The sequence below is a fragment of the Mustela lutreola genome, chromosome 1 (genome assembly GCF_030435805.1).
Source record: "Mustela lutreola isolate mMusLut2 chromosome 1, mMusLut2.pri, whole genome shotgun sequence".
In the NCBI taxonomy this organism is placed as follows: Eukaryota; Metazoa; Chordata; class Mammalia; order Carnivora; family Mustelidae; genus Mustela; species Mustela lutreola.
Window position 1 is genome coordinate 196,765,804 of NC_081290.1, and position 27,798 is coordinate 196,793,601.

General features: G+C 47.6%; 3 protein-coding genes across 13 annotated transcripts in view; 2 read left to right on the forward strand and 1 right to left on the reverse strand.

Moving 5' to 3' along the window:
- The window catches only part of FAM118B (family with sequence similarity 118 member B), a 50,156-nt gene extending 39,512 nt beyond the window's left edge, over positions 1-10,644 (forward strand). For 7 of the 8 annotated variants that reach the window (XM_059184428.1, XM_059184450.1, XM_059184420.1 and 4 more), the window contains 4 exons: positions 1,685-1,813; positions 3,768-4,053; positions 9,802-9,861; positions 10,110-10,644. In XM_059184428.1, the coding sequence (XP_059040411.1) occupies positions 1,685-1,813; positions 3,768-4,053; positions 9,802-9,861; positions 10,110-10,123 (489 nt within the window). In that variant the 3' untranslated portion in view covers positions 10,124-10,644. The remainder of the gene's footprint in view (positions 1-1,684; positions 1,814-3,767; positions 4,054-9,801; positions 9,862-10,109) is intronic. The other variant, XM_059184411.1, reaches the window with a different exon arrangement.
- Positions 10,645-10,893: 249 nt separating this feature from the next.
- On the reverse strand, positions 10,894-16,876 carry SRPRA (SRP receptor subunit alpha). The gene is made up of 14 exons (XM_059184315.1): positions 16,614-16,876; positions 15,936-16,019; positions 15,501-15,664; positions 15,172-15,332; positions 14,748-14,907; positions 14,463-14,616; positions 14,148-14,239; positions 13,929-14,047; positions 13,708-13,794; positions 13,219-13,391; positions 12,896-13,109; positions 12,330-12,493; positions 12,143-12,241; positions 10,894-11,984 (listed from the first exon to the last, which is right to left on the reverse strand). Exons 1-14 carry the CDS (start codon positions 16,728-16,730, stop codon positions 11,856-11,858), a joined length of 1,917 nt encoding a protein of 638 aa, XP_059040298.1. The 5' UTR covers positions 16,731-16,876; the 3' UTR covers positions 10,894-11,855.
- A 180-nt stretch (positions 16,877-17,056) lies between these two features.
- On the forward strand, positions 17,057-26,692 carry FOXRED1 (FAD dependent oxidoreductase domain containing 1). Of its 4 annotated transcripts, none has more exons than XM_059184328.1 (11): positions 17,057-17,214; positions 19,310-19,530; positions 21,533-21,643; positions 21,910-22,028; positions 23,131-23,225; positions 23,495-23,596; positions 23,948-24,024; positions 24,191-24,351; positions 24,483-24,612; positions 25,477-25,581; positions 25,762-26,692. In XM_059184328.1, the coding sequence occupies exons 1-11, from the start codon at positions 17,130-17,132 to the stop codon at positions 26,014-26,016; spliced, it is 1,461 nt and encodes a 486-aa protein (XP_059040311.1). In that variant the 5' UTR covers positions 17,057-17,129; the 3' UTR covers positions 26,017-26,692. The 4 variants fall into 4 exon arrangements, with proteins under 4 accessions (XP_059040311.1, XP_059040327.1, XP_059040336.1 ...); XM_059184344.1 differs by having other exon boundaries at positions 19,310-19,422; XM_059184353.1 differs by having other exon boundaries at positions 17,064-17,214; positions 19,267-19,422.
- Positions 26,693-27,798: the final 1,106 nt, after the last annotated feature.

Consider the following 27,798-nt stretch of genomic DNA (forward strand, 5'->3'; position numbering starts at 1 on the left):
CAGATAAATAGTTTGGATAGAAAACTGATTCACCTGCTGACATTTATTCTCATGGTACTGTCTTTGCCAGAGCAGCAGCTTCAATGCCATTCTTGTGATTTGGCCGAGCTTGCAGTCAGGTTTTCAAAATAAAGCAAATGTAAAGAAATGGTGCCATGAAGGCCAATTGGCTCTGACTGGCATGTTTCCCACCTGATACCTGCGTGGTTGGTATGGTCAGCTCCTTCTTCGCCTGTAAGTCTCTCTCTGACCTGCCCTTACGTTTTTTGAAGGGGCCTGTCCTTATTTTTTTTACCCATTTCTTTCATGGCACTTTACTGTAACTTTCAGTTTTTATCTTGGTTTGTTTTCTCGCTGTTTGTCCCATGGAAACAGCACCTCCATTTGCACAGATACCACATCAGCCCTTACCCTGACGTCTAAGATAGTACTTGGCACATAGCAGGTGCTCAGTAAATACTTTTTGAATTCATAGACGATTGAATGAAATTCAAAAAATAATGGCAAGAAACAGCTTCTCTGATGTTCCTGATATAACCTCCTGGGATTATGACCAGCAACAGAAGCATAAGGGCCTTTTCAAAGTAAGGGGTTTCTTCTCTCAGACTTGGCTCTTTTCTCTTGCATTTTCATCCTGGAAGGTTTGCTTTGTGGTTTTAGTCCACAAGAGGGCAGTATTGAAATTGATTGCATTAATGCAGTTCACTGGTGGTGAGATTGCAGCCTGGTGTTACTCAACGTTCAGCATCTCTGTGCCTCTTCACTAACCCAAACCTGATTTCTCTAGAATGATATGAGAATGAAATTATGCTTTCTCAAGTCCTTGAGGAAATGGAACAGTGACATCCAGGTGGCTCTCTTTACCCTTATCATCTAAGTGATTGTTTTTCATTGGTAGCCTTTTAGGTAACTCAGGGGACAAAGTTGCTTATCCACTACACAAAAAAACCACCCGGAAACTTTGGGGCTTCAAACATTTTATTTGCATCTGATATCGTGAGTGAGCATTTGAGCTGGGCTCAGAACCAGGGCAGTTGTGCTGGTTTTGCTGGTTACCCACATGGCTGCAGTCAGGAGGTGGCTTGGCCCAGGCCGGGTTGCTGTCAGATGGCCCTGCTCCCATGTCTGCCGGTGTGGGCATTTGGCTGGGCCACGTAGCTCTAGGAGGCTAGCTGAGGCTTCTTATGTGATGGTGCCGGCTTCCAGAAGCCGCAAAAGGGAAATGAAATTTGTGCCAACATTTTTCAAGCTGCTGCTTGCATCCTGTTTGCTAAGGCCCTGTTGGCTGAAGCAAGCCAGTGGCCAAGCCTGGAGTAAGTGTGAAAAGGGACTGCACAGGGCCTGGATATAGGACGCGTGATACCTTGGGGATCTTTGCCAAAACAGTCTTCCCAAACTGTCATGTGTATCACCAGTGGTACGAGCCCTAGCATTTCTGCAAATGATGACACTTGAGTTTTTGATGGTTACGTTCAAAGCGAAATCACCAGACATGCTTCCATCAGCCCTAACAGCTGTACCTGGGATGAAACTGAAGCCACACTAAGCCTTACGTGCTTGCCCTACGGTATCATGAAGTGTCATGCCAGCAGCCTAGTCCATCAAAGCAGCCTCGTGCCCATGGGGACCTTTAAGCAAATGCTCAGCCCTGCCAACTTGGTTGAGCTATATTTGTGTTATACAGGTTCTAGAGTGGGCTCAGGAGAAGCGGAAGCTGAGCGTCTTACACATCCACGGGGTCTACACCAATCCTAGTGGTATTGTCCTCCATCCAGCTGGGTACCAGAATGTGCTCAGGAACACTGAAGTTATGGTGAGTGGCGCTGCTCTTGCTGGTCGCAGGAAAGCCTTCCTGGGAAACCTCTGAATACACCCTTGGTCTTTACGGGATAACGTTTTCCCCATGAGTTAAAACTGGAAAGTGAAGCTTTCTTTCTGTGCTGCTTAGCTTGTGGTTGTGCATGTGCTAGTATAGGAAATGCAGAATGTCTCTTCAGGTGTCCAGCCAGAGGTTTTTACCTTGTTCTTCTTTTTTTTTTTTTTTTTTTTAAGATATTATTTATTTATTTGACAAACAGAGATCACAAGTAGGCAGAGAGAAAGAGGAGGAAGCAGGCTCCCTGCTGAGCAGAGAGTGCAGTGCAGGACTCAATCCCAGGACCCTGAGATCATGACCTGAGCCAAAGGCAGAGACTTAACCCACTGAGCCACCCAGGTGCCCAAAGATTTTATTCATTTATTTATTTGACAGAGATGACAAGTAGGCAGTGAGGCAGGCAGAGAGAGAGAGGAGGAAATAGGCTCCCTGCTGAGCAGAGAGCCTGATGTGGGACTCGATCCCAGGACCCTGAGATCATGACCTGAGCCAAAGGCAGAGGCTTTAACCCACTGAGCCACCCAGGCAACCCCTTTATTTTGTTCTTGATTGACAGCCAGCAGATGGCATTCTGTCACCAGCACCCTCCCTGCCTACAAAGATGACGTTATTATCTTTCCTCACCATTTGGTTTATTACAGTATGAAACCACCTCTGTGCCAGTAATAATATATGCACTTTTTTACCAACCAGTCACTCTAGAATATACATTCTGAAAAGACTGTGTGTGAACGGTGATAGGCTTATATTGAATTATCACACTTACTGCTCAGTGCAAAGAAATTCTAAGTAGGGTGATAAAACTTTATGGAAAAGCCTTGTGGGTTCTTTGAGATACAAGTCTTAGACTTGTTCACACATACATGTAAAGCACTGTCTGGCCAGGGTTATGTGGGGAAAATTCACTGCCCGCCCCCCACTCTGAGAACGGTGTATACTAGCTCTTTTCAGGGGTAGGTTGCTTAGAATGATAATGTCTTTTTATATACGTAGCAAAAGAAAAACCAGGGAAATGTAATACTTTCTAAAGTATAAGGGACTTTCTTTTACCTATACTTTCCCTGACATGTTTTTTTATTGCATCCATCTTTGACACTGAGTGATCCCTAGAGCAGAATCATCTCTGATGTTTGTATATTATACATATGTATATATATACACACATACATATTAATGTTCTTGGTAAGTGTCTTTTTTTTTTTTTTTTTTTTTTTTTATCAAATCTGGTAATGGAATTATCTTCTCTGGTGATCCCGTGGTTCAGTTTATAAAGCAGAAAAAGGAAAATAATGATCTAGAAAATGGAAAGAGGGAGGCACCTGGGTGGATCAGTGCATTAAGCCTCTCTGCCTATGGCTCAGGTCATGATCTCAGGGTCTGGGGATTGAGCCCTGCATCGGGCTCTCTGCTTAGCAGGGAGCCTGCTTCCCTCCCACCCCGGCCTGCTTCTCTGCCTACCTGTGAGCTCTGTCTGTCAAATAAATAAAATCTTTAAAAAAAGAAAGAAAAAATGTGAAGAGTAAGATATATTGAAAATTTCTCAGTGCCTTATGGCCTCTGGACATACAGATCTGACAGATAAACTGTATAGCAAGTAGCCCACTGCCTACTCAGTGAAAGCCTGAATAGAGAGCAGTAGGATGTCCAGTAAAGATAAAATTTTAGACCAGTCATCAAGTTATAGGAATAAATAATAAGATCAGACTCCTTTGTGGGATGAATATACCCTCTTTATATTCATCCCACAAAGGAGTCTGATCTTGCAATTTGGCTAATTAGCTATCACAGTCTGTTAAACATTGTAGTTATGATCCTGTTGACCTTTTTGTTTTGGACATGTCTTACATGTGTCTTCACAGCGTCATTAACGTGTTGATTCTTTTCCCGCAAGAGAGAGATTCAGAAACTCTATGAAAACAAGTCATTCCTTTTCCTGGGCTGTGGCTGGACTGTGGATGACACCACTTTCCAAGCCCTTTTTCTGGAAGCTGTGAAGCATAAATCTGACTTAGAACATTTCATGCTCGTTCGGAGAGGAGATGTGGATGAGTTCAAGAAGCTTCGAGAAAACATGCTGGACAAAGGAATTAAGGTCATCTCCTATGGAAATGAATATGCTGATCTCCCAGAATATTTCAAGCGACTGACATGTGAGATATCCACAAGGGGTAGATCAGGTAAGATGAATTTTGAGACTGAGAGCAATAGCTCTTTGACCTTTTATGTATCTGTGATGAGTAAAATCATTACCAACGTAAGAAATAAAATCCCACCTGTATTAGGAAAGGAGATCATGGTCAGTCTTCAAGTTAGACTAAAATGCCATTGGATAGTAAGAAAGTGGACAAAGGCATATTCCAGCTGTTTATTATAGAAGTAGGAAGAATGAAAAAATACTCAACCTCACTAGTTCTCAATGAAATATAATTAAAATATAGATTTCAAAACTGAAAAGAATGACAGATTACTCAGTTTTGGCTAAAGCTTTGAGGAAAGAAATATATTCACGTCATGTTGGCGGGGAAGGTAAAGTTTGTACAGCTCTTCTGAAGGGGAAGTTTGGAATATGTTCAAAATTTAAAAACCTTTGATCCAGAAATTCCAGTTGATACAAATTTATCTTAGAAATTTCTCCTAAGGGGATAATTGGACAATTGCACAATTATACTACACAATTGCATAGAGATAAAGGTATGGAAATATATAATCATTTTTTTTATAATGGCAAAAAAAAGTTGGAAGCAACCTAAAATACTCCAGTTAATAGACTTTGTTAAATACATCAGCATTTGGGGGCGCCTGGGTGGCTCAGTGGGTTAAAGCCTCTACTTTCGGCTCAGGTCATGATCCCAGGAACCTGGGATCGAGCCCCACATCGGGCTCTCTGCTCTCTCCTCTCTCTCTCTGCCTGCTTCTCTGCCTCCTTGTGATCTCTGTCTGTCAAATGAATAAATCTTTAAAAAAAAAAATACATCAGCATTTGTGTAATTGATGGAACACAGTAAAGCCATAAGAGGGAAAATTTTGTTGCCTGAAAAAACATTAGAGACATAATATATGAGTAAAGAACACCAGGTTGTAAAATGCCACCACGGTCCATCCCATCCCTACAGAATTGTATTCTGTACAATTTACATTGTATTCTGTTTTGTATTCGGTTTTTGTTTCTGTATGCATGGGGAAGTATCTGGAGTGATATTTACTGAATTAACTGTGGTTATCTTTCTGTGGTAGGATGTAAGTTTTGTTTTTATTAGTATTTTTTTTTCTGTGTTCGTGTTTCTGGCATTAATTGTGCATTATCTTTACAATCGGAACAAATTTTTTAAAAAATACTATTTGAACACTATTATGGTATTTAAGATAGAGTCTAGGGGTACACTCATTTGTCATTTCACCTCCAGGTTCTAACAAAGCCAAATGGATATAGAAGTTCAGTTTATTAATGGCCCCAGGCAAGTTTCCAATAACCCTAAAAAAGGCCAGACTTTGGTATCTGCCAAATTGAAGAATGCTTTTCAAAACTTTGCTGTTGTATGTAGTATATATTCTTGAAAAGTTCTATGTTGATATGTATTTGCATTGTCGATCCGAATGCATCTCAGGGGGCCTAATAAAGTACAGCAGTTTAATATAGAGAGAACTTTTCCTAAACCTAGTATTATTCCTTGATTTCTTTTCTGAATCAGATTTTTTAAGTGGACTTCTACTGTAATGAGAAATTCCAAAGCCATCTGATGGATGGCTCTCCATCAGAATGGAACCAGATTTATAAAAGACATCACCACAAATGAACACTAAAAATTGTGTCAACCCTTCCTCCAGAAGACTTCAGAAAACCCCTTTTTTACTGTTCTTATATTTCTTTTTCTTTTTTTTTTTTTTTAAAGATTTTATTTATTAATTTGACAGAGAGAAATCACAAGTAGACAGAGAGGCAGCCAGAGAGAGAGAGAGGGAAGCAGGCTCTCCGCCGAGCAGAGAGCCCGATGCGGGACTCGATCCCAGGACCCTGAGAACATGACCCGAGCCGAAAGCAGCGGCTTAACCCACTGAGCCACCCAGGCGCCCCTTTTTTACTGTTCTTAATTCCAGTTAGTTAACATACAGTGTTAAATTAGTTTCAGATGCATAATACAGCAATTCAGCACTTCTGTCCATCACCCAGTGCTCATCACATATGCCCTCCTTAATCCCCATCACCTGTTTCACACATCCCCCTCACCCATCTCCCCTCTGGTAACCACCAGTTGGTTCTCTGTAGTTAAGATCTGTTTCTTGATTTGTCTCTTTCCCCGCCTTTGCTCATTTGTTTGGTTTCTTAAATAACACATGAGTGAGATTGTATGGTGTTTGTCCTTCTCTGACTTATCTTGCTTAACATTTTACTCTCTAGCTCTATCCACGTCATTGCAAATGGCAAGATTTCATTCTTTTTAATTGGCTGCTTCCATATCTTGGCTGTTGTAAATCATGCTGTTCTAAGTATAGGAGTGCACGTGTCCCTTTGAATTCGTGTTCTTGTATTCTTTGGGTAAATACCCAGTAGTCTGATTGCTGGATCATAAGGTAGTTCTGTTTTTAACTTTTTGAGGAACCTCCATACTGTTCTCCAGAGTGGCTGCACCAATTTGCATTCCCAGCAACAGTGCATGAGGGTATCTTTTTCTCCACATCCTCACTGACAGCTGTTGTTTCTTACGTTGTTGATTTTAACTGTTCTGACAGGTGTGAGGTGATATTGTAGTTGTGATTTGCACTTCCCTGATGGCAAGTGATGAAGAACATCTTTTTGTCTATCTGTTGGCCATCTGTATGTCTTTGGAGAAATATCTGTTAATGTCTTCTGCCCATTTTTTAATTGGACGCTTTGTTTTTTGGGTATTGAGTTTGCTAAGTTCTTTATGTATTTTGGATACTACCCCTTTATCGGGTATGTCATTTGCAAATATCTTCTCCCATTCAGTAGGTTGCCTTTCAGTTTTGCTGATTGTTTCTTTCACTGTGCAGAAGTCTTTTTTTGTTTTTTGTTTTTTTTTTTTAAGATTTTATTTATTTGACAGCACAAACAGGAGGAGGGGCAGGTGGAGGGAGAAGCAGAGGGAGATGCTGGCAGAAGGAGAAGCAGACACCCCACTGAGCGGGGAGTGCAGTAAGGACACTTGGACCATGACCTGAGCCAAAGGCAGCTGCTTAACCAACTGAGCCACCCAGGCGTCCCATGCAGAAGCCTTTTATTTTGATGTAGTCCCAGTATCTTATTTTTGCTTTTGTTTTCCTTGCCTCAGGAGAGCTATCTAGAAAAAAGTTGTTACAGCTGATGTTGAAAAGGATACTGCCTATGTTCTTCTCTAGTATTTATATGGTTTTTAGAAAACACTTTCAAAAGACAAACCTTTGGGTTTTCCTCTTTTGTGAAAATAATTTGCTCTTCTTACGGATGCGTTTTCTGCTGGCCTGCAGTGTTTCAGATTCTTCTGCAGCTGGCCCACACTTAGGACTTTGAGTAGGCTTTTCGATTGTGCATATTCTGTTGTCATTAAACAAGAGGTACCTACCAATCTCTACATATTTCTTTTGATCTGCATTCTGAGATCTTCTGCCCAGGAAAGATGCTAAAATTAAAAACAATAATAAAAACCCCCTGGACAGCTGTTCTTGTTAAACGAAATCTTCTCTTGACAAAAATTATCAGAAGTATTATAGAGGGGCACCTAAGTGTGTCTGCTTTTGGCTCAGGTCATGACCCTAGGGTCCTGGGGTCAAGCCCTGCATCGGGCTTCCTGTTCAGTGGGGAGCCTGCTTCCTCATCTCCCTCTGCCTGCCACTCCCCCTGCTCCTGCTCTCTCTCTCTCTCTCTCTCTCTCTCTCAAATAAATAGAATCTTTTTTTTTTTAAGATTTTTATTTATTTATTTGACAGAGAGAGATCACAAGTAGACAGAGAGGCAGGCAGAGAGAGAGAGGAAGGGAAGCAGGCTCCCCGCCGAGCAGAGAGCCGGATGCGGGACTCGATCCCAGGACCCTGAGATCATGACCTGAGCCGAAGGCAGCGGCTTAACCCACTGAGCCACCCAGGCGCCCCAATAGAATCTTTAAAAAAAAAAAAAAGATATTACAGAATGTCACAGATTCTTTTATTAGCTACCTGGTCTTCCTCCCAAAGTGGTTTTTCCCAGAGTCCTTTATCTTTCAGTTGAATATTCTGAACTTTTAAAAATGAAGGATTTTCAGTATGGCCAGAGGGCTTTAGTAGAGTGGTCAGATGAGTTTGTGATTTGAAATCTAGCAGAGCAGTTTTAGCTTAAAAACATTTAGCAACAAGTAAAGCTTATCCTCCTCCATCCTTGATTATGATTTGACTCTCTGTGGGTACATACTAGTAAGCAATAAGAGGTCTTTTGTTGTTGTTTAACACTGAACATTTGCTAGGCTCCTGACATACTTGCTGTGTACTTGCTTTTGCATAGTGAAAGTAGCTTGGATTCAAAAGATTCTGTAGGTTCTAGTATATTTATTTCAGAAAAATCAAGTAATGAGAAAAGGAAACAATTTTATAATTCATTATTGTAATACAAGCAGTTATTTTTGTATATTTCCAATTAACAATTTTTCCTGTGCATTTTTTCATAATTGTGAACCAAAGTATACATAGTCATGTTACTGTTTTTATTCAGTGATCCAGTCTCCTATATTTTTCTGTATGGCTGGTTTGATAACCACTAGTGTTAATGACTGTGTTATGATCCAATATGGATGACAAGGCGCCTGGGTAGCTCAACAGGTTAAAGCCTCTGCCTTTGGCTCAGGTCATAATTCCAGGGTCCTAGGATCAAGCTCTGCATCCAGCTCTCTGCTCAGCAGGGACCCTGCTTCCTCCTCTCTCTCTGCCTGCCTCTCCGCCTACTTGTGATCTCTGTCAAATAAGTAAATAAAATCTTAAAAAAAAAAAAAAGAGTATTATAGCATTATCACTTTAAAAAAAAAAATCCAATGTGGATGTTAGCTTACCCAGTTTTTCCCGTTAGGCAATTTCTAATTTTGTTCTAGTTTATTCTATTGTAAGTACTGTTGGCAGTGAATTACATCTTCATCCCTACAGTTTTTCCTTTTGCCAGTAATTTCGTTCAGATGGGTTCTCAGTATAATTACTAGGTCAGAGGGCATGAATATTTTAGTGGTTGATAGCTATTGCTAAAGTTCTTTCTAAGAGGGGGAATACCAATACCAGTTTGTATGAGTACTGTGCTTTTATTCATTTATACTCTAATTGCTCATATTTCTGATGACTGTTTTCTTCCACGTGTTTCATTTTAAACTTTTTCCTATGCTATTTTCTATCCCAGGGCTGTCCAGTAGAATTTTCTGCAGTGATAGAAATATTATCTTCCCTGTCCAGTACCATAACCAAATACCCATGTGGCTTTTGGACATTGAAATGTGGTTTGCGTGACTGAGGAACAAAGTTTTTAATGTAAAACTATTTAGCCACATGTGGCTAACAACACCATATTGGGCAGCACAGATTGAAACTGATTTTGTGTTGTGAGAGCATCTGCTACTTTTCACTCTTCTCCTTGGTTGAATTTGCTCACTTGCATGCTGCTCCCCGTCTCCATCCCTAGATTTTTACCTAAATTTGGCCTTCTAAATGAGTTAGGAACAGCAGACACACTTTTGCCCATTTAATGCTTTATTTGCAATGTTAGTGCACTCGCAGACCTTACTGCTTCCCTCTTACCTGAAGACTAACCCAGTTCATTCTCCCCACCTCCTTATCCTCTGGTCTGTGATGTCCTCATTACTAAATAATGCCATCCTTCTTTGACCATGTTATTTCATTACCCTTTGGTGGGTTGGTTTTCTTTGTATTAGGAGTTTTGACTTCCCGGTCTAATATCTGATACTGATGTGCATTTTGTTCAGCAGGGATGGTGAGAGAAGGTCAGCTGAATGGCTCCTCGGCGGCACACAGTGAAATAAGAGGTATCCTATTTCCTATTCTGTTTGTCAGCTTTGTGGGCAGAAAATGTTTTTCTAGGATTTGTTTAGTAGCTTGGAGAACAAGGACTTCTACCTGTTAAGGATTCTGTATTTTCCTGTGGAGTCTATCACAAGATTCCTAGTATCTGTGTTGTTTTGTCTCCTGAAGGGTTAAGTTGGACTTAGTATCTGCAGCTTTGGACATATACTATGTTTCATGAGACTTCATTTTATTCTCTTTCTCTCCACAGATTGTAGAACATGAGAGGGGGCTGGAGAGATCATCAGCATTAGACCAAGGTGTCAGGCCCGACTGTGGAGAGTATTTAACAAGTAAACTTATAAGAACCCAGCACAGCTCCGTGGAAGTACCAAAACCCAGAGGTTGAAGGTTGGGGGTAAAGTTGGAGGTGGGGTGGGGTGCTCCAGCTCAGTCCTTCATGCCCACTGGTTCTTGATCTTCTGCGGCCTCTTCCAGTTCACGAATCCCCAAGTGACAACGGGGCCCAGTGAGCCTCCCCCACCCCTGCGCTGGACATGCCTGTGTCCACACAGCAGATCAGTGTGACACCTCCACTGACTGTGGCTCCAGCCCTGCATGAAGGACTTGGGAGCTAGACGCCGTGGGGTCACCGTGGCCCTTGTTGCAGTTTTGTACTCTATACCTGGTTTTTCAATTAAGCTTAATGGCTTTTTTAAAACATGACTTGAAGCTCTAGTTTTCTAGACCTTTTACAGTGTACAGTATTTTACATAACTGAGCTGTATTAAAAGCTTGTTCATTTACTTCCCAGGGCCCTGGCTCTACTTTTAGAGTCCCTTTAGAAAACCTGCAAAGGCACTAAATGAGCCTACTTTTTGTAACTTAATTTAAGGGTTGTGTTCTTTCACATTGAAGTGGGTGATCTCATTCTCTGGACAACCATTCATTATCAATTCCCGCTCTGTTTCCTTTCTTACCTTCAGGCCTAGAAGCACAGTGTGATGTGGGATCTTAGTTTTGAATCCTGTATAAAATAACTCCGAGACATAAAAGGCAATTTACTTATGAAATTTATTTTCTTATATATAAATTATGTATTTCTCTGGGCAGACAGCCTTCACCTTATTGCACTAATAGCACATCTGTAATACCAAGCTACAGGACAAGTCTTAACAAGAGGTTTGTATTCTTCAACGTAGCACTTGTCTACCAGGCACTGTAGAGAGGATGAGGAGGAAAAGCCAGGATCCGCTCAGGTGAAGAGTGGGGTGGGGGAGAGGGGCAACTTGTATATACCCTTCTGACAGTTGGTTCTCTCCCAGGAAAGGGAACATGCAAAGCTTACATCTGGATTCCGGGAGCAGGGAAGAGTTGGAAGGCTGAGAAGCCCAATGCAACACTGCAGCTCAGCTCCCTTTATTTTTGAGGGAAGCAGGAACTCCTTTAGTTCGTTTTGTAACAAATCACTCTGGCCTAGATGATGCCTTGAGGAAAGAGTGGGGAAGGGGTCATCATCAGAATTAGCAGCAATTAAGAACAGGCCATACACTGCCACAGTGTGATGGGTACCATCCTGGCCCCAGGGACCCGAAAGCTATGTATCCAAGGGAGAACCCAGAGCTGGCCCCGGAAGTCTCTCGACTGCTCCTTGTGCTCGGACATCCCTGTGACTGTGTCAATTAGCAAAGCTCTGGTGTTGGGTCTTCCAACCATTGCTCAAAGCTGAAATGAGACTGAGTGTGTAGGCAGAGTGAAGGGAATGCCTGAGTAGGTGGGGAGGGCCGTCAGGGAAGGGAGCGATGGGCAGTGGACTATAACATGATTAGGCCCTCCCTGCAGGTGGAGGCTGGGCTGCCAGGGAGTGGGGCAGGGGAGCTGCCAGCCCTAGGGTTCCCATCACTCTGCCTCTGTACTACACTGAAGAGAAGTCGCTCACAGACTCTAAAGCACATTCTTGTTACAGGAAGAAGGGCTTTGGGGGGAAGCAGTGATTTGGTTTTGGGCAAGAGACATATTAAGCCTTCATGAGGGCAGCCACCACAGCCTTGGCGTTGAGACTGCGTAGGTCACAGTAGGTCTGGCCAGTGCCCACAAAGACGATGGGTTTGCTTGTGATGTAGGTCATAGAAATAGCAGCTCCCACCTGAAGTGGAGAAAGAGGACACACAATCACCTCAAGGCCACTTCTTCCTATCCCTTCTGTAACAGGAAGCTTTGGAGACAACAACATATCCTTAGAGCATCAGCTCCCGGTGAAGGACACCCCTCCCCATCTCACTGTCCCACACCATCCATATTTACCTTGTCATCAATGGTATCAAATTTGGTAAGGACAATGCCATCAATGAGCCGAGGTGTTTGAGCCATAGAATGGTCAGCCAAGGCTCTGTTGAACTTGACCTTGTAAGGGAGAAACAAGGTGTAAGTACAAGAAGCACCCAGCAGGCCAAAGCTGAGGCTGGGAGAAGGACAAGGCCCTAGCCCTCACCAGCTGGTCCACAGCCTCATTGCCTACTAAGGCCTCCCCAACAAACAGCACCAGGTCAGGCGTGTTGACAGTAATGAGCTTAGCCAGGGCAGTCATCAGAGGGGCGTTGTCCTGCATGCGGCCAGCTGTGTCCACCAGCACCACATCAAAGCCTTGGTTACGTGCTAGAGAGAAAAAAAGTGGTCAACTCAAAACTTCTAGGCTGTCCTATTCATCCTACCTTTCTCTCAAGTAGTAACCTGGCTATATTAAAAGCTTAGGTATTTGCTTTCTTGGGCTCCAGATCTGGTCATAAGGTAGTGTGAGCAAAAACCTGTTCTGTGCTTGGCCATCAGAGACATTCAAGGAAATATATGGCAACAGTATAAAGGAAAGCAAATAGAGGCTTCCTTGGGTGGAAGAGATTCGTTTTGCCCACAGTTAGCTATTCCATATGGCAAGTTCACCGCCCTGACTTGCTGCTGAGCAGTAAGTTGGTAGGAGGGGATCCCAGACCCTCTGCAGATCACAAGGGATGCCCAGGGAAAGGGGCCCACAGCAGCCCCCCACCCTCCTGTGTACCATACCAAAGGCAATCGCTTCCATGGCAATGCCCGCAGCGTCCTTGCCGTAGCCCTTTTCAAACAATTGCACCATAGTGCGGCCACCGTGCTTCTCCGGGGGATGCAGGGCACTCAGGCGCCGGGTATGTGTGCGCAGCTGCTCCACAGCCCCGGCACGAAATGTGTCACAGGCAGCAATGAGGACACTGAAGCCATTCTCTAGCAGCCAGAAGGAAATCTGGGCAAAAGCAGCAAAAAAAAAAAAAAAGAAATGCCCTAGAACCAGAGTCACTAAGACCTGGAGTGTGAAGAAAGGATGTCTGAGACGGGTGGGGAGCTATACTGACCTTGGCAAGATTAGTAGACTTCCCCACTCCATTAACACCACAGAAGGTAACAACATAAGGGCGCTGATGACGCTGGGCATCCATAATATCCCGGAGCATGTCTACGCGACGCTGTGGCTGCAGAATCTGCACCAGGGACTCTTGGAGGGCTTGCTTTACCGTGGACGTCACCGCTAGAAGGGGGTGGTGGGTCTGTGAAACCCAAGGAATGCACTCGCAGGAACCCTCTGCACCCCATGAAGCTGAGATCTGGAGAACCCAAAGGCTCTTGTCCCAGGAATCCACACCACATGTGACAGCGTTCCAAGCACTGTACAAGTGTTAACTCCTTTAGTTCTCAGAACTCTTCAGGTCTACGTTATGCAACAGACATTTAGCGGGAAAGGAGTTTGCCCCAAGCAACACACCTAATATGAATGGAGATCAACACACTGAACTGGCTGGTGCACACAATGCCTTGAGCCCTTCCCGGTTTAGAGAGATACTTACTGCTGAATGTCCCCATCACCTTCCCTTCCAACTTGTTGGCCACAGATTCACAGAGCTGGACTGCAATGTCTGCTGCCACATTCTTAGCTAGAGAGACAGGGACAGATGTGTGAGCACCAAGTCAATAGTAACCAACCCTATGGTACAGAAGAGAACTCGGGGTGGTTCCCTTCTCCACCACCTGTCCCATAACCGTGAGTCCCCCTGTTCTCAAAACTTACCAATGAGATGATCACGCATCTTATCCAGCACGGACTCCATGTCTTCACGACTCAAGCTCTTGGACCCCACAAGGCCCTTCAGCATCCCGAACATGCCACCCAGAGTTCCCTTGGTAGCACTGTAGGCACAGATTATAGGTAAGTATGACGCTAGCGGGCAGGAGTCAAGCCTCATCCGTCCTGGAGCCACCCGTAGCACCCACCCCGATATTCCCCTACCTGGGTTTGGTGGTGTTTTGAGCGGCCACTTCATCATCTGAGCTGCTGCAGTCCAGATCCTGAAGCTGCCCCCCAGGCCCAGTCCCTCGAATCTGGAGGGTAGAGAGAAAGGAACAAGATGGGATCAGGAACACTGAGGGCTGAGGGAAAAGAAGCCGGGGATTTACCCTGTCCCCATTCCTCCATCTCTGATTTGGAAAACTCCAGATATGACCCATCCCTTCATTCATAGAAACCAAAGGTACTGCCCTCCTAGTCTCTACCTTCTCCCTAACTTCTTATTAATGGTAACCCACACTGGCCCATGCCTCTTACCAAGCTGATGTCCTCAGGTGGGGCATCCTCCGGGGCTCCGTTGGTGGTAGGAGTGCTATAATCCAGGATTTCCTTGTTAGCACAGCCACCCAGCGCCCACACTCGGGGTGCTTTTTTGCCCTTCTCCTTTGGAGCATCGGATTTCATGGACTTGCTGTAAAGGGTTATGCACAAAGGGTTACGGTGAAGTAGGAGAGGAATCATCCACCCAAGAGCCAGAGACAAGTTCCCTTGCCCCCAACATAGCTAGGGAACAGTATTTATGATAAAATTTAGAATGCTGACCTGGACTTCTCCAGACCTCTCCCATGCTTCTGAATGAACTCCTCTCGCTTCCTGCGTATTAACTCCTCTTTGGAAAGTTCTACCCCATTCTCAGGCCCCACTGCGAGACCTGACTTTTCGGCAGGAACTGCTTTGCTGGTAGCCAAAGGACCATCAGAACCTGTTAGGAGAAAACTCACTGGAGAAAAACGACCAAATTCCAACAATGGGAAATAGTCTTCCAAACCCCAATGACTATTATCCAAATTATTAAGAGTAAACTAGGCGCAAACATCTTGGGGATGACAAGGACTGGGGATGACAGTGTGATGGGCACTGAGCAAGGGAGACAAGCAATGACAAGGGGAAAGACAGGGAACAACTTCAGTCCTTACTGCCATGTTAACTTTTCATGCCCCTGTATGTCCAAGGAGCTCAAACTCACTCTCCTTCTTGGCCCCTTTTTTTTTGCTGTTCTTTGCTTTTTCCTTGGGCTTTTCACCCCGTGTCTCAATCATGGACCTCACAGGCTTCTTGGCCTTTTCAGAATCTTCAAATTTCTTCATGGTAGTGGGAACACGGATCTTACTGCTCTCCTCTGCTTCACTAGAGAGAAGAGAATGATCAAAGTCCTCACACCAAGAGGTCAATTAGAACTGGGCAGCAAATTCAAGAGTGTGTTTCAATACTATTTACTACCCTTGAACCACCCTCAGGAAAGAAGAAAGCTCATCAGGTCACGGAAATCAATTCTGCAGAGGGGTGGCCTCTCACCGAAGAAGACGCAGGAAGTCATTTTGGAAATCAAAAGTGCCATTCAATAGACTTAAAGCACTTCGCTGCTGGATCTCTGTACGGTATTTGTCCCGAAACAGCCGGTGTACATCATCTATCAATTTGTCTACATACGTCAGTGTTAGGATCTTCTGAAAACCAACCTGTTAAGGGAGAGAGACAGAGCCAACAGATCTGCTTACAAGCCAACTCAACGCAGGCCTCCTGAGACTGGCTCAGTGGCCTGGCAGGTTTCCCTGACCTGAGGGGCAGCCAAGCTCCCTGACTGAGCTCAGGAACGTCTTCCGTTTCCCTCTCTGCCCTCTGACTTCTCAGTTACTTCATCATATACGCTGGGTACAATTAATTAGGGTTCTCAATAATTAGGATTATGCTGAAAGTGTAAATACTGTCCCTCTTAAATACCCGACTTACCACAAACACCAGCTCAAACTGGTTGTCCAGTTTATACTTCAGTGTGAGTGCCTCATGGGTGAAGGAGTTGTTACCTCCCCTTTCCTGGGGAAAAAAAGGGGAGGGTGTATGTCTCAAGTTCCGATTACCCAGAAAACCCAGACTTGGACCCTAGAAGGAAAAAAATAGACACTCCCCCCAAAGTCAGACATGTTCCCAGGACAAGAGGCTGTTGGGACCTTGCTCTCTAGCATCCCATCAGGCAGAGAAGAAGGTACTAAGTTTGGGGGAAGAGGAAAAGAGGTTAGTGGGAAGGCAAGAAGGGACTTAATGATACAATCAGATTTACTAGCAGCTGTACGCTATTTACAGTTTTTAATTTTTCCATTATCACACCCAGCCTTCGAAACAGAAAATCAAGCTGCTGGGGGGGGGGGGGGCGGTAAATGCAGGGAACTATGGGAATTCTCAAGAAGCGCCGGAATTCAGCTAGAGTCCCAGAAACGGAGGGGAGGGGGGCGTCGCAAAGTTGCGGGATGGTCCGATAGGGGCGGAAGAAAGAAGCGGAGTACTGGCAACGAGTGAGTGGCCAGTCCGGGATAGCCGGAGAGAGGTGGAAGGGAGGTGTGAGATCAGTTGAAGGGGCTATGGACCGGGTCAGTGGGCCGAGCCGAGTTCTGATCCCGCGGGGAGCGATACCTGCAGCAGCACAGAACGAATCAACGCATTAACGGGCCCGGTGCATGAGTCGCTCACTCCCTGGAAGCACCAGAGCACAAGCCCGCCCTTGGAGAAAATGGTGAAGAAGTCGAGCATGGCGGCAGCGGGAGAGGAGCCGGGGTCGGCACCAGGAACTCAGGCCGCGATCGCCGCCGCTTCCTGCTGCGCCAAGCGCGGGACACGTCACACCAGCGGCCCCGGAAACCGGCTCAGCCGCACTTCCGCTCAGAGGCGTCGCGTTCTCCCTCCGCCTCCGCCCGAGGGCGCGCAGCACTGCCGTAGACGCCGTACTCGCCAATGGCGGGTGGGGGCGGGCCTGGGCGGGGTTATCGGAGTCGGCAGCCTATAGTGCTTAGGGGCGGGGCCCGAAAGGGCCGCTGGCCAATGGGCGCGCTCGTCTGAACGGCCTTCGGCGTGGGGCGGTGACCGCGGGGTAGGCACGGCGTAGGGAGGAGGTGCGGTCGGTGTCTCAAAGGTACCGCGCGTAGAGTGGCCATGCTGCGAAGGTCGTTGCAGTTTGCCTTGGGCCGGGACGTCTTGGGCCGGGGTCTAGGCACACACAGAGGAGGCTCCACTCTGGGTAAAACTGAGGGCAGCGGAGGGTATCGTGGTTCTTGGGTAGCCCCAGTCTCCAGCTTTGTGACCTTCAAAACTCGGGACCCGGGCCACAGTGTAAAGACAGTTGGTCGGCTGGGAGAGGGGGTAAGCTTGCTAGCCGGATCTTTTAAAGCCTGAGCAGATATATGGATCCCAAGGATTCCCATCTCAGGTGACAAATGTCTGATCGTTCTAAGCCTCAAATTACCATCAGAATAGCAGAGAGCCAGACTGACTGACTGGTTGCACAGACAGATGTGCAGCTAGCCTGCAGATGCTGTGCTTAGTATGTGGCTGTTAAGGAGGAAAGAAGGGAAAGAGGACAGAGCATATGTCCTGTGGAGGTGGCTGGAGTGTAGCTGGAAAGGTTCGAGACTGGATAGAACCCAACTCGGACAAATGCTCTGCACTGATGGTGGGAACAGAGATCAGCCTTGAAGGATACTGTTTACTGATTCAAAGACGGTGTGTGTTCCAAGTTCTGGAGAACTGAGCAAAAGTTAGGAGAAGAGAAGTGTTCGTTTGGTGCAAGGAACTAGCAAAGCCATGTAAATGGAGCGTTTGTGTAGCAATAGGAAATGTAGTGTGGACAAGGAAGGTAAGCCCAGATCAAGGAGATACTTGAACATTGCTGAGCAGAGTTCAGACTTTGTATTGGAGTCTGTGAAAAGACGTGGAGATTTGTGAGTTACAAAGGACAAAAGGATTCATTTATTCAAGGCACTTACATGATGTGCCAGGTTCAGTGCTAGGCTGGAGATTCATTGCTGAAGAAGGCAGGCATGGTACAGTATGAAGCAATCACAAATAAACTCAAAATTGTGAATGTCTTGCATGAGGTAATGTGGCAGCGTGACAGGAGATTTTGATAGTGTATGGGATCAGGAAAGCCTTTCCTGAGAAGATAACTAAACTGAAAAGGAAAGGAAGCAAGGTGGTAACGGCAAAGAAGTGGATAGAATTTCAAAACAGAAGAACCCCTGTGTAGGCTCCCTGTGATGGGAAGAAATAAAGCACCACCAAGGTGTGGAAGGGGCTGGAGTGGGAGAGTAGGGAGAGAATAAGGAAAACAGGAGTCCGACTGTTCAGTGTCTCATAGGCCGTGTTGAAGATTTTGGACTTCTATTCTTAGAGTAATGAAAAGCCACTGGAAGGTTTTAAGCAAGACAGTATGTGATTAAATTAGTGCTTGGGAAATATTCTAGCTATGATGCAAAAGAATTGAGTCGGCAAGAGGGGAATTAGTGGAAACAATTAGGCGGCTTTTCATTAATCTAGGCGAGAGCTTATGGTGGTTTGGTCTAGGGTTGGGTAGCAGAAATGGGAAAAGAGAGGGGACAGATTGGGGAGATATTTAGGAGGCAAAGCCATCAGGACTTGACAATAGATAGGACATGAATGTAGCTTTGCTAGTGGTGATGGATGTCCAGGATAAGATGCCACTCAGAGTATCGAGCTTCAGAGGGCACTGCAGCTTGGGGTGTGTCAGGACCTATGGGTCCAGGAGCCTGGAACATCCAAGAGGAGAGGACAGTGCAGTTGAACACAGGAGCCTGGGGCTCAGAGGAAAGAGCAGTGTGCACAGGCGCTGGACATGCATAAGTCACCTGGCCTAGGGAGAGAGGACAGAGTGTGCATTTTAAGAAGTTGAATCTCCGGGCACTTGGGTGGCTCAATGGGTTAAAGCCTCTGCCTTGGGCTCAGTTCATGATTCCAGGGTCCTGGGATCGAGCCCCACATCGGGCTCTCTGCTCAGCAGCGAGCCTGCTTCCCCTTCTCTCTCTGCCTGCCTCTCTGTCAAATGAATAAACAAAATCTTGAAAAAAAAAAAAAAAAAAAAAGAGGTTGAATCTCGCATTGCTGGGCATGATGCATGAGAAGGCAGAGAGCCAAATGCATACAGACCATATAGTTAACCTACAGATACTGCTGGGTGTGAGTTGACCTTATGAGAAGGCATGACCATGGGGACAGCCAGCTCAGAGACCTCTTAGCCACCTTTTCCTGCGCCGAGCCTTCAACCCCTTACCACCAGGAAAGAGCATGAATGGCCTTCTCACCATAACTGCGTCCCACAGATTGGAATGGAAAGATGTCCGAGATTAAGAAGAAGATCCAGTCAGTCCTTCCCGGAGGAGCCTGGACTCAACTTCACGACACCAGCTACCTGCCCCCCGAACACTCGGATGTGGTGATTGTGGGGGGTGGGGTGATGGGCCTGTCTGTGGCCTACTGGCTGAAGAGGTTGGAGAGGCCACGGGGTGCTATTCGGGTGCTGGTGGTGGAACGGGACCACACGGTGAGGTCTGGGGGAGGGCAGCGGCATGAGTGGGGCATGGACTCATGTTTTATTAAAGGGCCAGGGGGGCTGAGGGGAGGAACGACTTCAGTCTTCGGAGGTCCAAAGTCCCAAGGGACTGTACTTTGGTTCTTGTTGAGAAATCGTCCCAGTGATTCCTCCCTCAAATTAGAGACTTTGGCAGTAAGGTTTTTGCTTTTAAAAGCAAATTTATGTGGATGGAACTAGAGGGTATTATGCTGAGTGAAATAATCAGAGAAAGACAATTATCATATGATCTCTCTGATAGGAGGAATTTGAGAGGCAGGGTGGAGGGGTTTTGGGGAGTAGAGAAGGAAAAAATGGAACAAGTTGGAATCAAGAAGGAGACATACCATAGGAGAATCTTAATCTCACAAAACAAACTGAAGGTTTCCTAGGGGGAGGTTGGGTTATGGACACTGGGGAGGTATGTGCTATGGTGAGTGCTGTGAATTATGTAAGCCTGATGATTCACAGACCTGTAACCCTGGGGCAAATAATACATTATATGTTCATAAAAATTATAAAAATAAAATTCAGGTTTCAATTCATTTTAAAAAAAAAAGAAAAAGCAAATTTTACAATGGGGGATCCTCTGGGTGCCCAGAGGTCTGACTAAGGGAGACTGTATTCCAGCTGTAACAAATACAAACAGCCATCTTATCCCCCCCTTCTAGGTTCTATTACTTGTTTTGTTTTGTGTGTGTGGTTTTTTTTTAAGATTTTATTTATTTATTTATTTGACAGAGAGAGAGAGCTCGCAAGTAGGCAGAGAGGCAGGCAGAAGGAGGGGGAAGCAGGCTCCCCGCCGAGCAGAGAGCCTGAGACGGGGCTCGTTCCCAGGACCCTGAGATCATAACCTGAGCTGAAGGCAGAGGCTTAACCCACTGAGCCACCCAGACACCCCAAGGTTCTATTACTTCTGAGGCTTTGCACAGTTGTTCTATTTTATTTTCTAAGATTTTATTCATTTATTAGAGAGAGACAGCATGGGGGGAGGGGCAGTAGGAGAGGGAGAAGAGAGAAACAGACTCCCCACAGAGCAGAGAGACCAATGTGGGGTCGATCCCAAGACCCTGGGTCATGACCTGAGCTGAAGGCAGTTGCCTAACCAACTGAGCCACCCAGGCACCCCTCGTTGTTCCAATTTTAGCCACAGCTAGTTAACCACAAATCTTGCTAGTTCAGTCATATCCTTCTATTTTCCAGTAGGCAGATGAAATGCTAATCTCCTGCCCTTGGACTTCCAGGCCATTCCCATTTTGTGCCACAATGCCCAGCCCTTTTACTTGACCAACTCTATCTGCTCTGCACATCTGCTAAGAAGGACTATATTTGTTTATTTATTTATTTTTACTTTTAATTTTTTATTAACATATGATGTATTATTAGCCCCAGGGGTACAGGTCTGTGAATCACCAGGTTTATATACTTCGCAGCACTCACCATAGCACATACCCTCCCCAATGTCCATAATCCAGCCACCTTCTCCCTACCCCCTTTCCCCAGGCAAGCCTCAGTTTGTTTTGTGAGATTAAGATTCTCTTATGATTTGTCTCCCTCCTGATCCCATCTTGTTTCATTTTTTCCTGCTAAGACGGACTTTAATAACTATTGTCCTCTTTGGGTGCTGGTTGCCTTGCATATGGGTGTATCTACCTCAGCTTCTCTTAGATTATAAGTTTACAATAGAATCTTTATTGGGCACCTGGGGGGCTCAGTCAGTTAAGAATCTGCTTTTGGCTCAGGTCATGATCTTGGGGTCCTGGGATCAAGCCTCAAGTCGGGCTCCCTGCTTAGCAGGGAGTCTGCTGCTCCCTCTTGCTCTCCTCTCTCCAATAAATAAATAAAATAATTTTTTAAAAAAACATTATAAACTTGCCAGTAAGACTTCCCTCAACTTGTAGGTGCTTCTGTTGCAGGATTCTGCCCACATGTGACAGGATACTGGCCTCCCTCAGTGACTTTGCTCTTTCCACAGTATTCCCAGGCCTCCACTGTGCTGTCTGTGGGCGGGATTCGGCAGCAGTTCTCGGTGCCTGAGAACATCCAGCTCTCCCTCTTTTCAATTGATTTTCTGCGGAACATCAATGTACGTGCAAAGACATCTGGAGGTTGGGGTGGTGACCAGTCCTTTAGCCCAGAGAGAGGAGCCGCCCAGCTGGTCAGGGGAATCAGGGAGCAGAAGCAGTTCGGGCAAGTAGGAGTTGGAATCTCTAGTTCTGTCCCCAGTGGCGGTACCCAGAGGAGAAGGGCTTCTCTAAGTCTCGGACGCTGTTGGTGAGGAAGCCAGGAGAGTCCTCCCTCCTATCTTTAAATCAGCTCCTCCTAAAGAGTTTTTTTCTTCTTTGCATATAGGAGTACCTAGCTGTGGTTGACGACCCTCCCCTGGACATCCAGTTCAACCCCTCGGGTTATCTCTTGCTGGCTTCAGAAAAGGGGGCGGCAGTCCTGGAGAGCAACGTGCAGGTGCAGAGGTGGGTGCCTGGCCCGACCATCGGCTGCTCCTCAGCTGTGTACCCAGCACAGCTCCGACACCGAGTCAGGATACCGGGCAGGCAGGTTGTCAAGACAGGTCCCGACCATGCGGAAGCTCAGTCTGTCGGGTAACACACACGACACCTCTGGTACCCTGGGCTGTCACACAGATGTGGACGGCACGCTGCTGTGGTGGTTCCTAAATTTGCCACATCCTAAGAACCACCTGGAACATCCCACATCTGATAAGCCAGAACCTCTAGGAAAGGGGCCAGGAACCTGCATACTTTTCCCAGAAGGGCCAGACCATCAATGTGTTAGGCTTTTGGGGTCCTATGGTCTCTGTGGCTGTCACGCAACTCTGCAGTTGAAACAAAAGCAGCCATAGGCAAAACATGGACAAAAATTGGAACAAACAAGTGTGGCTCACATACAAAAATGCAGGCGGCCAGCCGGTTTGGGCGGCCCCTCGCCTGAGTGAGTCTCCTGGTCGGTCAAGAATGTGTATGTTTAACAAGTAGACTTGCGAGTCTCCCAAGGGACAGGCGGTAATATCCCAGATGCAGCATTTAATCATGTAGCCACCCCAAACATCCCCATTTTACATGTGGGTAAACTGAGGCAAACAGTGCCAGTCAGTGGTGGCACTGGGATTCGAACTAGGCAGCCTGGCTTGTGAGTGTGTTCTTTTAGGATCTGTGTTGCTCTCTTTGGGGGACAGTGTCCCATAGGAGATCGTTGTGCAGGTGGATCAGACTGTACTGGAAAGTGGACAGGAAGACCATTCCAGGCAGAAGGGGAGAGAGCCAAGGGACCTGCTCTGTTGTGAAAGGCCACGGAATAGTTAGGGGATGGCAGGGGAGTTAGTGTGGCCAAGAGATAGCAGGGTGTAGGAAGGGAAAGCGGTATCAGGTGCCGAAGAGCCATGACTGGGAGGCTTGGTCTTGACACACTCAGCAAGGAGGAAAACTTGGGTGGTTTGGGGCAAAGAAGTGACCCAAATGAGGCAGGATCTCTACTTGTGGAGTTGGGGTCCCTGCTTCTCCTGCTGTGCACACCACCCCTCTCACACACATGCACACAGCCACGCATTTCTCTCAGGCAGGAAGGAGCCAAGGTCTGCCTGATGTCTCCTGAGCAGCTGCGGAACAAATTTCCCTGGATAAACCCAGAGGGCGTGGCGTTGGCATCCTATGGTGAGGCTTGCTTGCAGTGCAAAGGGGCTCAGATCAGGGGAGCCTCAGGTCGGGAGTCTCAGCTACATCGAGAAGCAGTGCTTCCCCCTGGCCAGCAGTCTCCCTGCCAGGCCATGCTAGCTCTCTGTCCTTCCACAGGATTTGCCTCTGGTGCCCTTGGGCAACATGACTTTCCCTGGCTTAGCCCTAAAGAGTCGTCAGGGGTGTGGGCAATCCAGTAGGAGAGAAGGGTCCGAATCCTATCTCTTGAGTCCTCTTGCTCATCACAGGGATGGAGCATGAAGGTTGGTTTGACCCCTGGTCTCTGCTCCAGGGGCTTCGGCGAAAGGTCCAGTCCATGGGGGTCCTCTTCTGCCAGGGAGAGGTGACACGTGAGTCTGAGATCCCATGCATCTTACCTCGGTCAGCCAGGGCGCAGGCATGGACAGGGACTTACCTTCACTCACAGGCTAAAGAAGAGTTGGGGGGAAAGGGGAGGTTCTTCCTGAGGGCTGGTCCTGGCTATCCTGACTCCAGGTCCTAACTCAGTTTCTCTGCTTGACTTACAATGTGCTTGAAGGTCTCAGCACGCTCCTGTCCTGTGTGCGGCCAAGTTCATCCTAGTTATCCCATCTCTGTGGGAAAAAGCCCCAGCCTTTCAGCTTGCTTTCCACCTGAAGCCCGGGGAATCCCAATCTCGTCTTCTTCAGGCTTCAGGAGTTCTTTTTTTCTTTTTCCTGCAGGTTTTGTCTCTTCATCTAACCACGCAGAGACCCCAAGTGGGGAAGAGGTGACTTTGAAAAGGGTCCACGAAGTTCACGTAAGTTCCCAGCCTGTGCATCTCCCTTACCAAAGTGGGGGGGTGAGAAAGGTAACAACTGTGGTCTGGATCATCTTCTGCCCACTTCTGCTCTGGATAAACTAAGGCCCATGGTGCCCAGTGTGTGGGCCAGGCCCTCCCTCCCCTCCCACTCTGCTGCCTGCAGGTGAAGATAGACCACAGCCTGGAGTACCAGCCCGTGGAGTGTGCCATCGTGATCAACGCGGCAGGCGCTTGGTCCGGCCAGATCGCAGAACTGGCTGGTGTCGGGAAGGGGCCACCTGGCACCCTGCAGGGCACCAAGCTACCTGTGGAGCCGCGGAAAAGGTGACGCCCCTTGGGGCAGCTGAGGAGGTTGGTGAGAGAGGGACAGAATCAGTGTTTAAGAGTTTGTGAAATGCAGTAGGAAGGAGGGGGGCTGCTCTTCCCACCATCTCCTAACCCAGCGGTCATGGCAGGTATGTGTACTTGTGGAACTGTCCCCAGGGGCCGGGCCTGGAGACCCCGTTTGTCATAGATGCCAGCGGAGCCTATTTCCGCCGAGAAGGATTAGGCAACAACTATCTGGGCGGCTGTAGCCCCACTGAGGTAAGCTAAGCAGGGTTGGGGTGCTGGACGGGAGATGTAGGCCGACTGCCGTTAAAGAGTCAGGCTTTGGGACACCTGGGTGGCTCAGTCAGTTAAGCCTCTGCCTTCAGCTCCCGTCATGATCCCAGGGTCGTGAGGTCGAGCCCCACACTGGGCTAGAGAGCCTGCTTCTCACTCTCCCCATGCTTGTTCTTTCTGTCTCTCAAATAAATAATAAATAAAATCTTTTTAAAAAAAGAAGGGGCGGGACGCCTGGGTGGCTCAGTTGGTTGGGCAGCTGCCTTCGGCTCGGGTCATGATCCCGGCGTCCTGGGATCGAGTCCCGCGTCGGGCTCTTTGCTCGGCGGGGAGCCTGCTTCTCCCTCTGCCTCTGCCTGTGCTCGCTTTCGCTCGCGTTCTCTCTGACAAATAAATAAATAAAATCTTTAAAAAAAAAAAAAAAAAAGAAGGGGCGCCTGGGTGGCTCCGTCATTAAGTGTCTGCCTTTGGCTCAGGTCATGATCCCAGGGTTCTGGGATCGAGCCGAGCCCCACATCAGGCTCCCTGCTCAGTGGGAAGCCTGCTTCTCCCTCTCCCACTCCCCCTGCTTGTATTCCCTCTCTCTCTGTCTCTCTGTCAGATGAATAAATAAAATCTTTTAAAAAGAGAGAGAGAGAGAAAAGAAAAGGGAGTGTGAATGAGTCAGTCAGGCTCTTTGGAGGGCCCAGCGGTGTTAATAATGCTCCAGCCCCTCTGGTTTTGAACTGGGATCTTTCCTCCCTGTTCCCTACCTACTGAGGGGATTGAGTAAAGGAAGGTCGGTGAGGTCTGGGCCCGCCCTTGTGTCCCAGGCTGTATAAGCCATGTCCCCACCTCTCACCGCAGGAGGAGGAACCGGACCCAGAGAACCTGGAAGTGGACCACGAATTCTTCCAGGACAAGGTGTGGCCCCCTTTGGCCCAGAGGGTCCCGGCCTTTGAGTCTCTGAAGGTAACTAGGAGGCAGATGAGCCTGGAGCACCAAAGTCCCCTTAGAAAGCCTGTCCACTGCCACACGCCCTCCCCCTCACAACTGCTAAGGACTGGTGGTCTGGGGTTTTGCCCTGAGCAGGAGTGAGGGTGGTGTGTGTTGGCACCTTCCTGGGAACCCCCGTGTCCTGTCCGCCTGCAGGTTCGGAGTGCCTGGGCTGGCTATTACGACTACAACACCTTTGACCAGAATGGCGTGGTGGGTCCCCACCCTCTCGTTGTCAACATGTACTTTGCCACGGGCTTCAGTGGCCATGGGCTCCAGCAGGCCCCTGCTGTGGGGCGAGCTGTGGCAGAGATGGTGCTGCACGGCAACTTCCAGACGATCAACCTGAGCCCCTTCCTCTTCAACCGCTTTCACTTGGGAGAGAAGGTCCACGAGCACAACATCATCTGAGCCCATAAGCTCCGCCGGCCCAGCTGCCCCGTGCATCACCCTTGGCTCATGTTCACATCTGCCTCGCTGTGACTTCCTCCCCAGTCCCAAGCCAGGCTCTCCTCCACCCTCCTCTCCCCACACCCTGCCCATCCTGTCCCACGGGGTTGGGCAGGCAGGCAGGCACACTGGAGGCTCTGGGAGGCATGTGCCTGAGGCCCAGGCCAACAGAAAATGATGAGATGAGACCCAGGACTGATCTCTGGCCCGGGCCAAGGCCACCCAACGAGGTAGTGCAGCTGGACAGAGCACCTGCACGTGGGCCCCTGCACTGGCTTCTTCCTGGCAGTGACCGGGAAAAATGGCCTCTGCCTCTCTAGGCAGGCACCAGCCCAGGCAGGGAGCAGGGCAGCCTGGCCCAGGCTTAGTGATTGTTTACCCTATTCCTCAATCAATAAATGCAATTCCTCCGGGCGCCTGGGTGGCTCAGTGGTTTGGGCTGCTGCCTTTGGCTCGGGTCGTGATCTCGGGGTCCTGGGATCGAGCCCCGCATCGGGCTCTCTGCTCCGCAGGAAGCCTGCTTCTCTCTCTCTCTCTCTCTCTCTCTCTGCCTGCCTCTCTGCCTACTTGTGATCTCTGTCTGTCAAATAAATAAATAAAATCTTTTAAAATAAAATAAATGCAATTCCTCTTTCCACCTGGGCTTCTGTCCCTTCTTTCCCCTCCCAGCACTTGCTTGCCTTTGATACCAGACTGGGAGAAGCCCTGCCTTCTCCCAGGAACATTCTTAAGTCCTGTGTGTAGGCACCTTGTTTGCAAAGGAATGTATCCTCTTGCTGCGTCCCTGCAGGGTTCGGTTGTAGCGGGAAGGGAAGGCTTCTCGTGTTCACTGTGTATTCAGCTCCAGCTCTGGGCCTGACCCAGGGCTGCACGTTAGGGACATGCCAGCAGGCACATACCTGTAGGTCCTCACTGGAGTGTTCTTCCCTCTGCCCTGCCCCTCAGCCCATATCCGATGCAGTGTTGTCCCCGTAGTGCTGGGAATAAGCCCAGGTGGCAAAACCCCATCTCACCCAGTGTTTCTCCATGAAGCTTCCCAGGGAAGTTGACCTCTGAGCTGAACCTATAAGATGAGCAGTTTAACAAAGTGAATGCACAAAGGGGAAGCCCAGGGGCTGATTCCAGGCTTCAGGAGAACCATAGATAAATGCCCAGGACCAAGGGTTAGTAAAATTCAAGGGGCAAGAAGTGATTTGTCCAGGCAAGATCATGGAGGGAGGGAAGGTAGGTAGAGTAAGAAGCGGGGCAGGGCCGGGAGCCAAAGAGCCATGCTGTGGAGCTTGGGGTGGATTCTGTGGGCTTTCAATAGAGAAGTGATGTGCTCCAATGTTCCTTTTAGAAAAGTCACCCGGACTGCCTTGTGTAGATAGAATAGGCTATGATGTCAAAGCCAGGCGGCAGATGGGAGGCTGTCACTGCAGTCCCCAGGACAGAGACGACGAGACCTCCACTGTCCTGGCAAGAAGCATGTGTATCCCAGAAGGGACAGCAGTCACGGGAAATGGGGTCAAATAAGACTCAGGTTTTTGGCTCAAGCAGCTAGATGTATGTCTTACCTTTCACGGAGGTGAGGATATCGGGGAGGAGCAGGGTGAGGGACAAGATGAGTGGTACAGTCTGGGACATGTCGAGTCAAGGGTACGCCTAGGACATCGGGTAGAGCTGTCCAGCTGGGAGTTGTATGTACTGTTGGGCACCCAGGATGACCTAGGCTGTAGAGAGATGGACACCACGGAAGAGAAT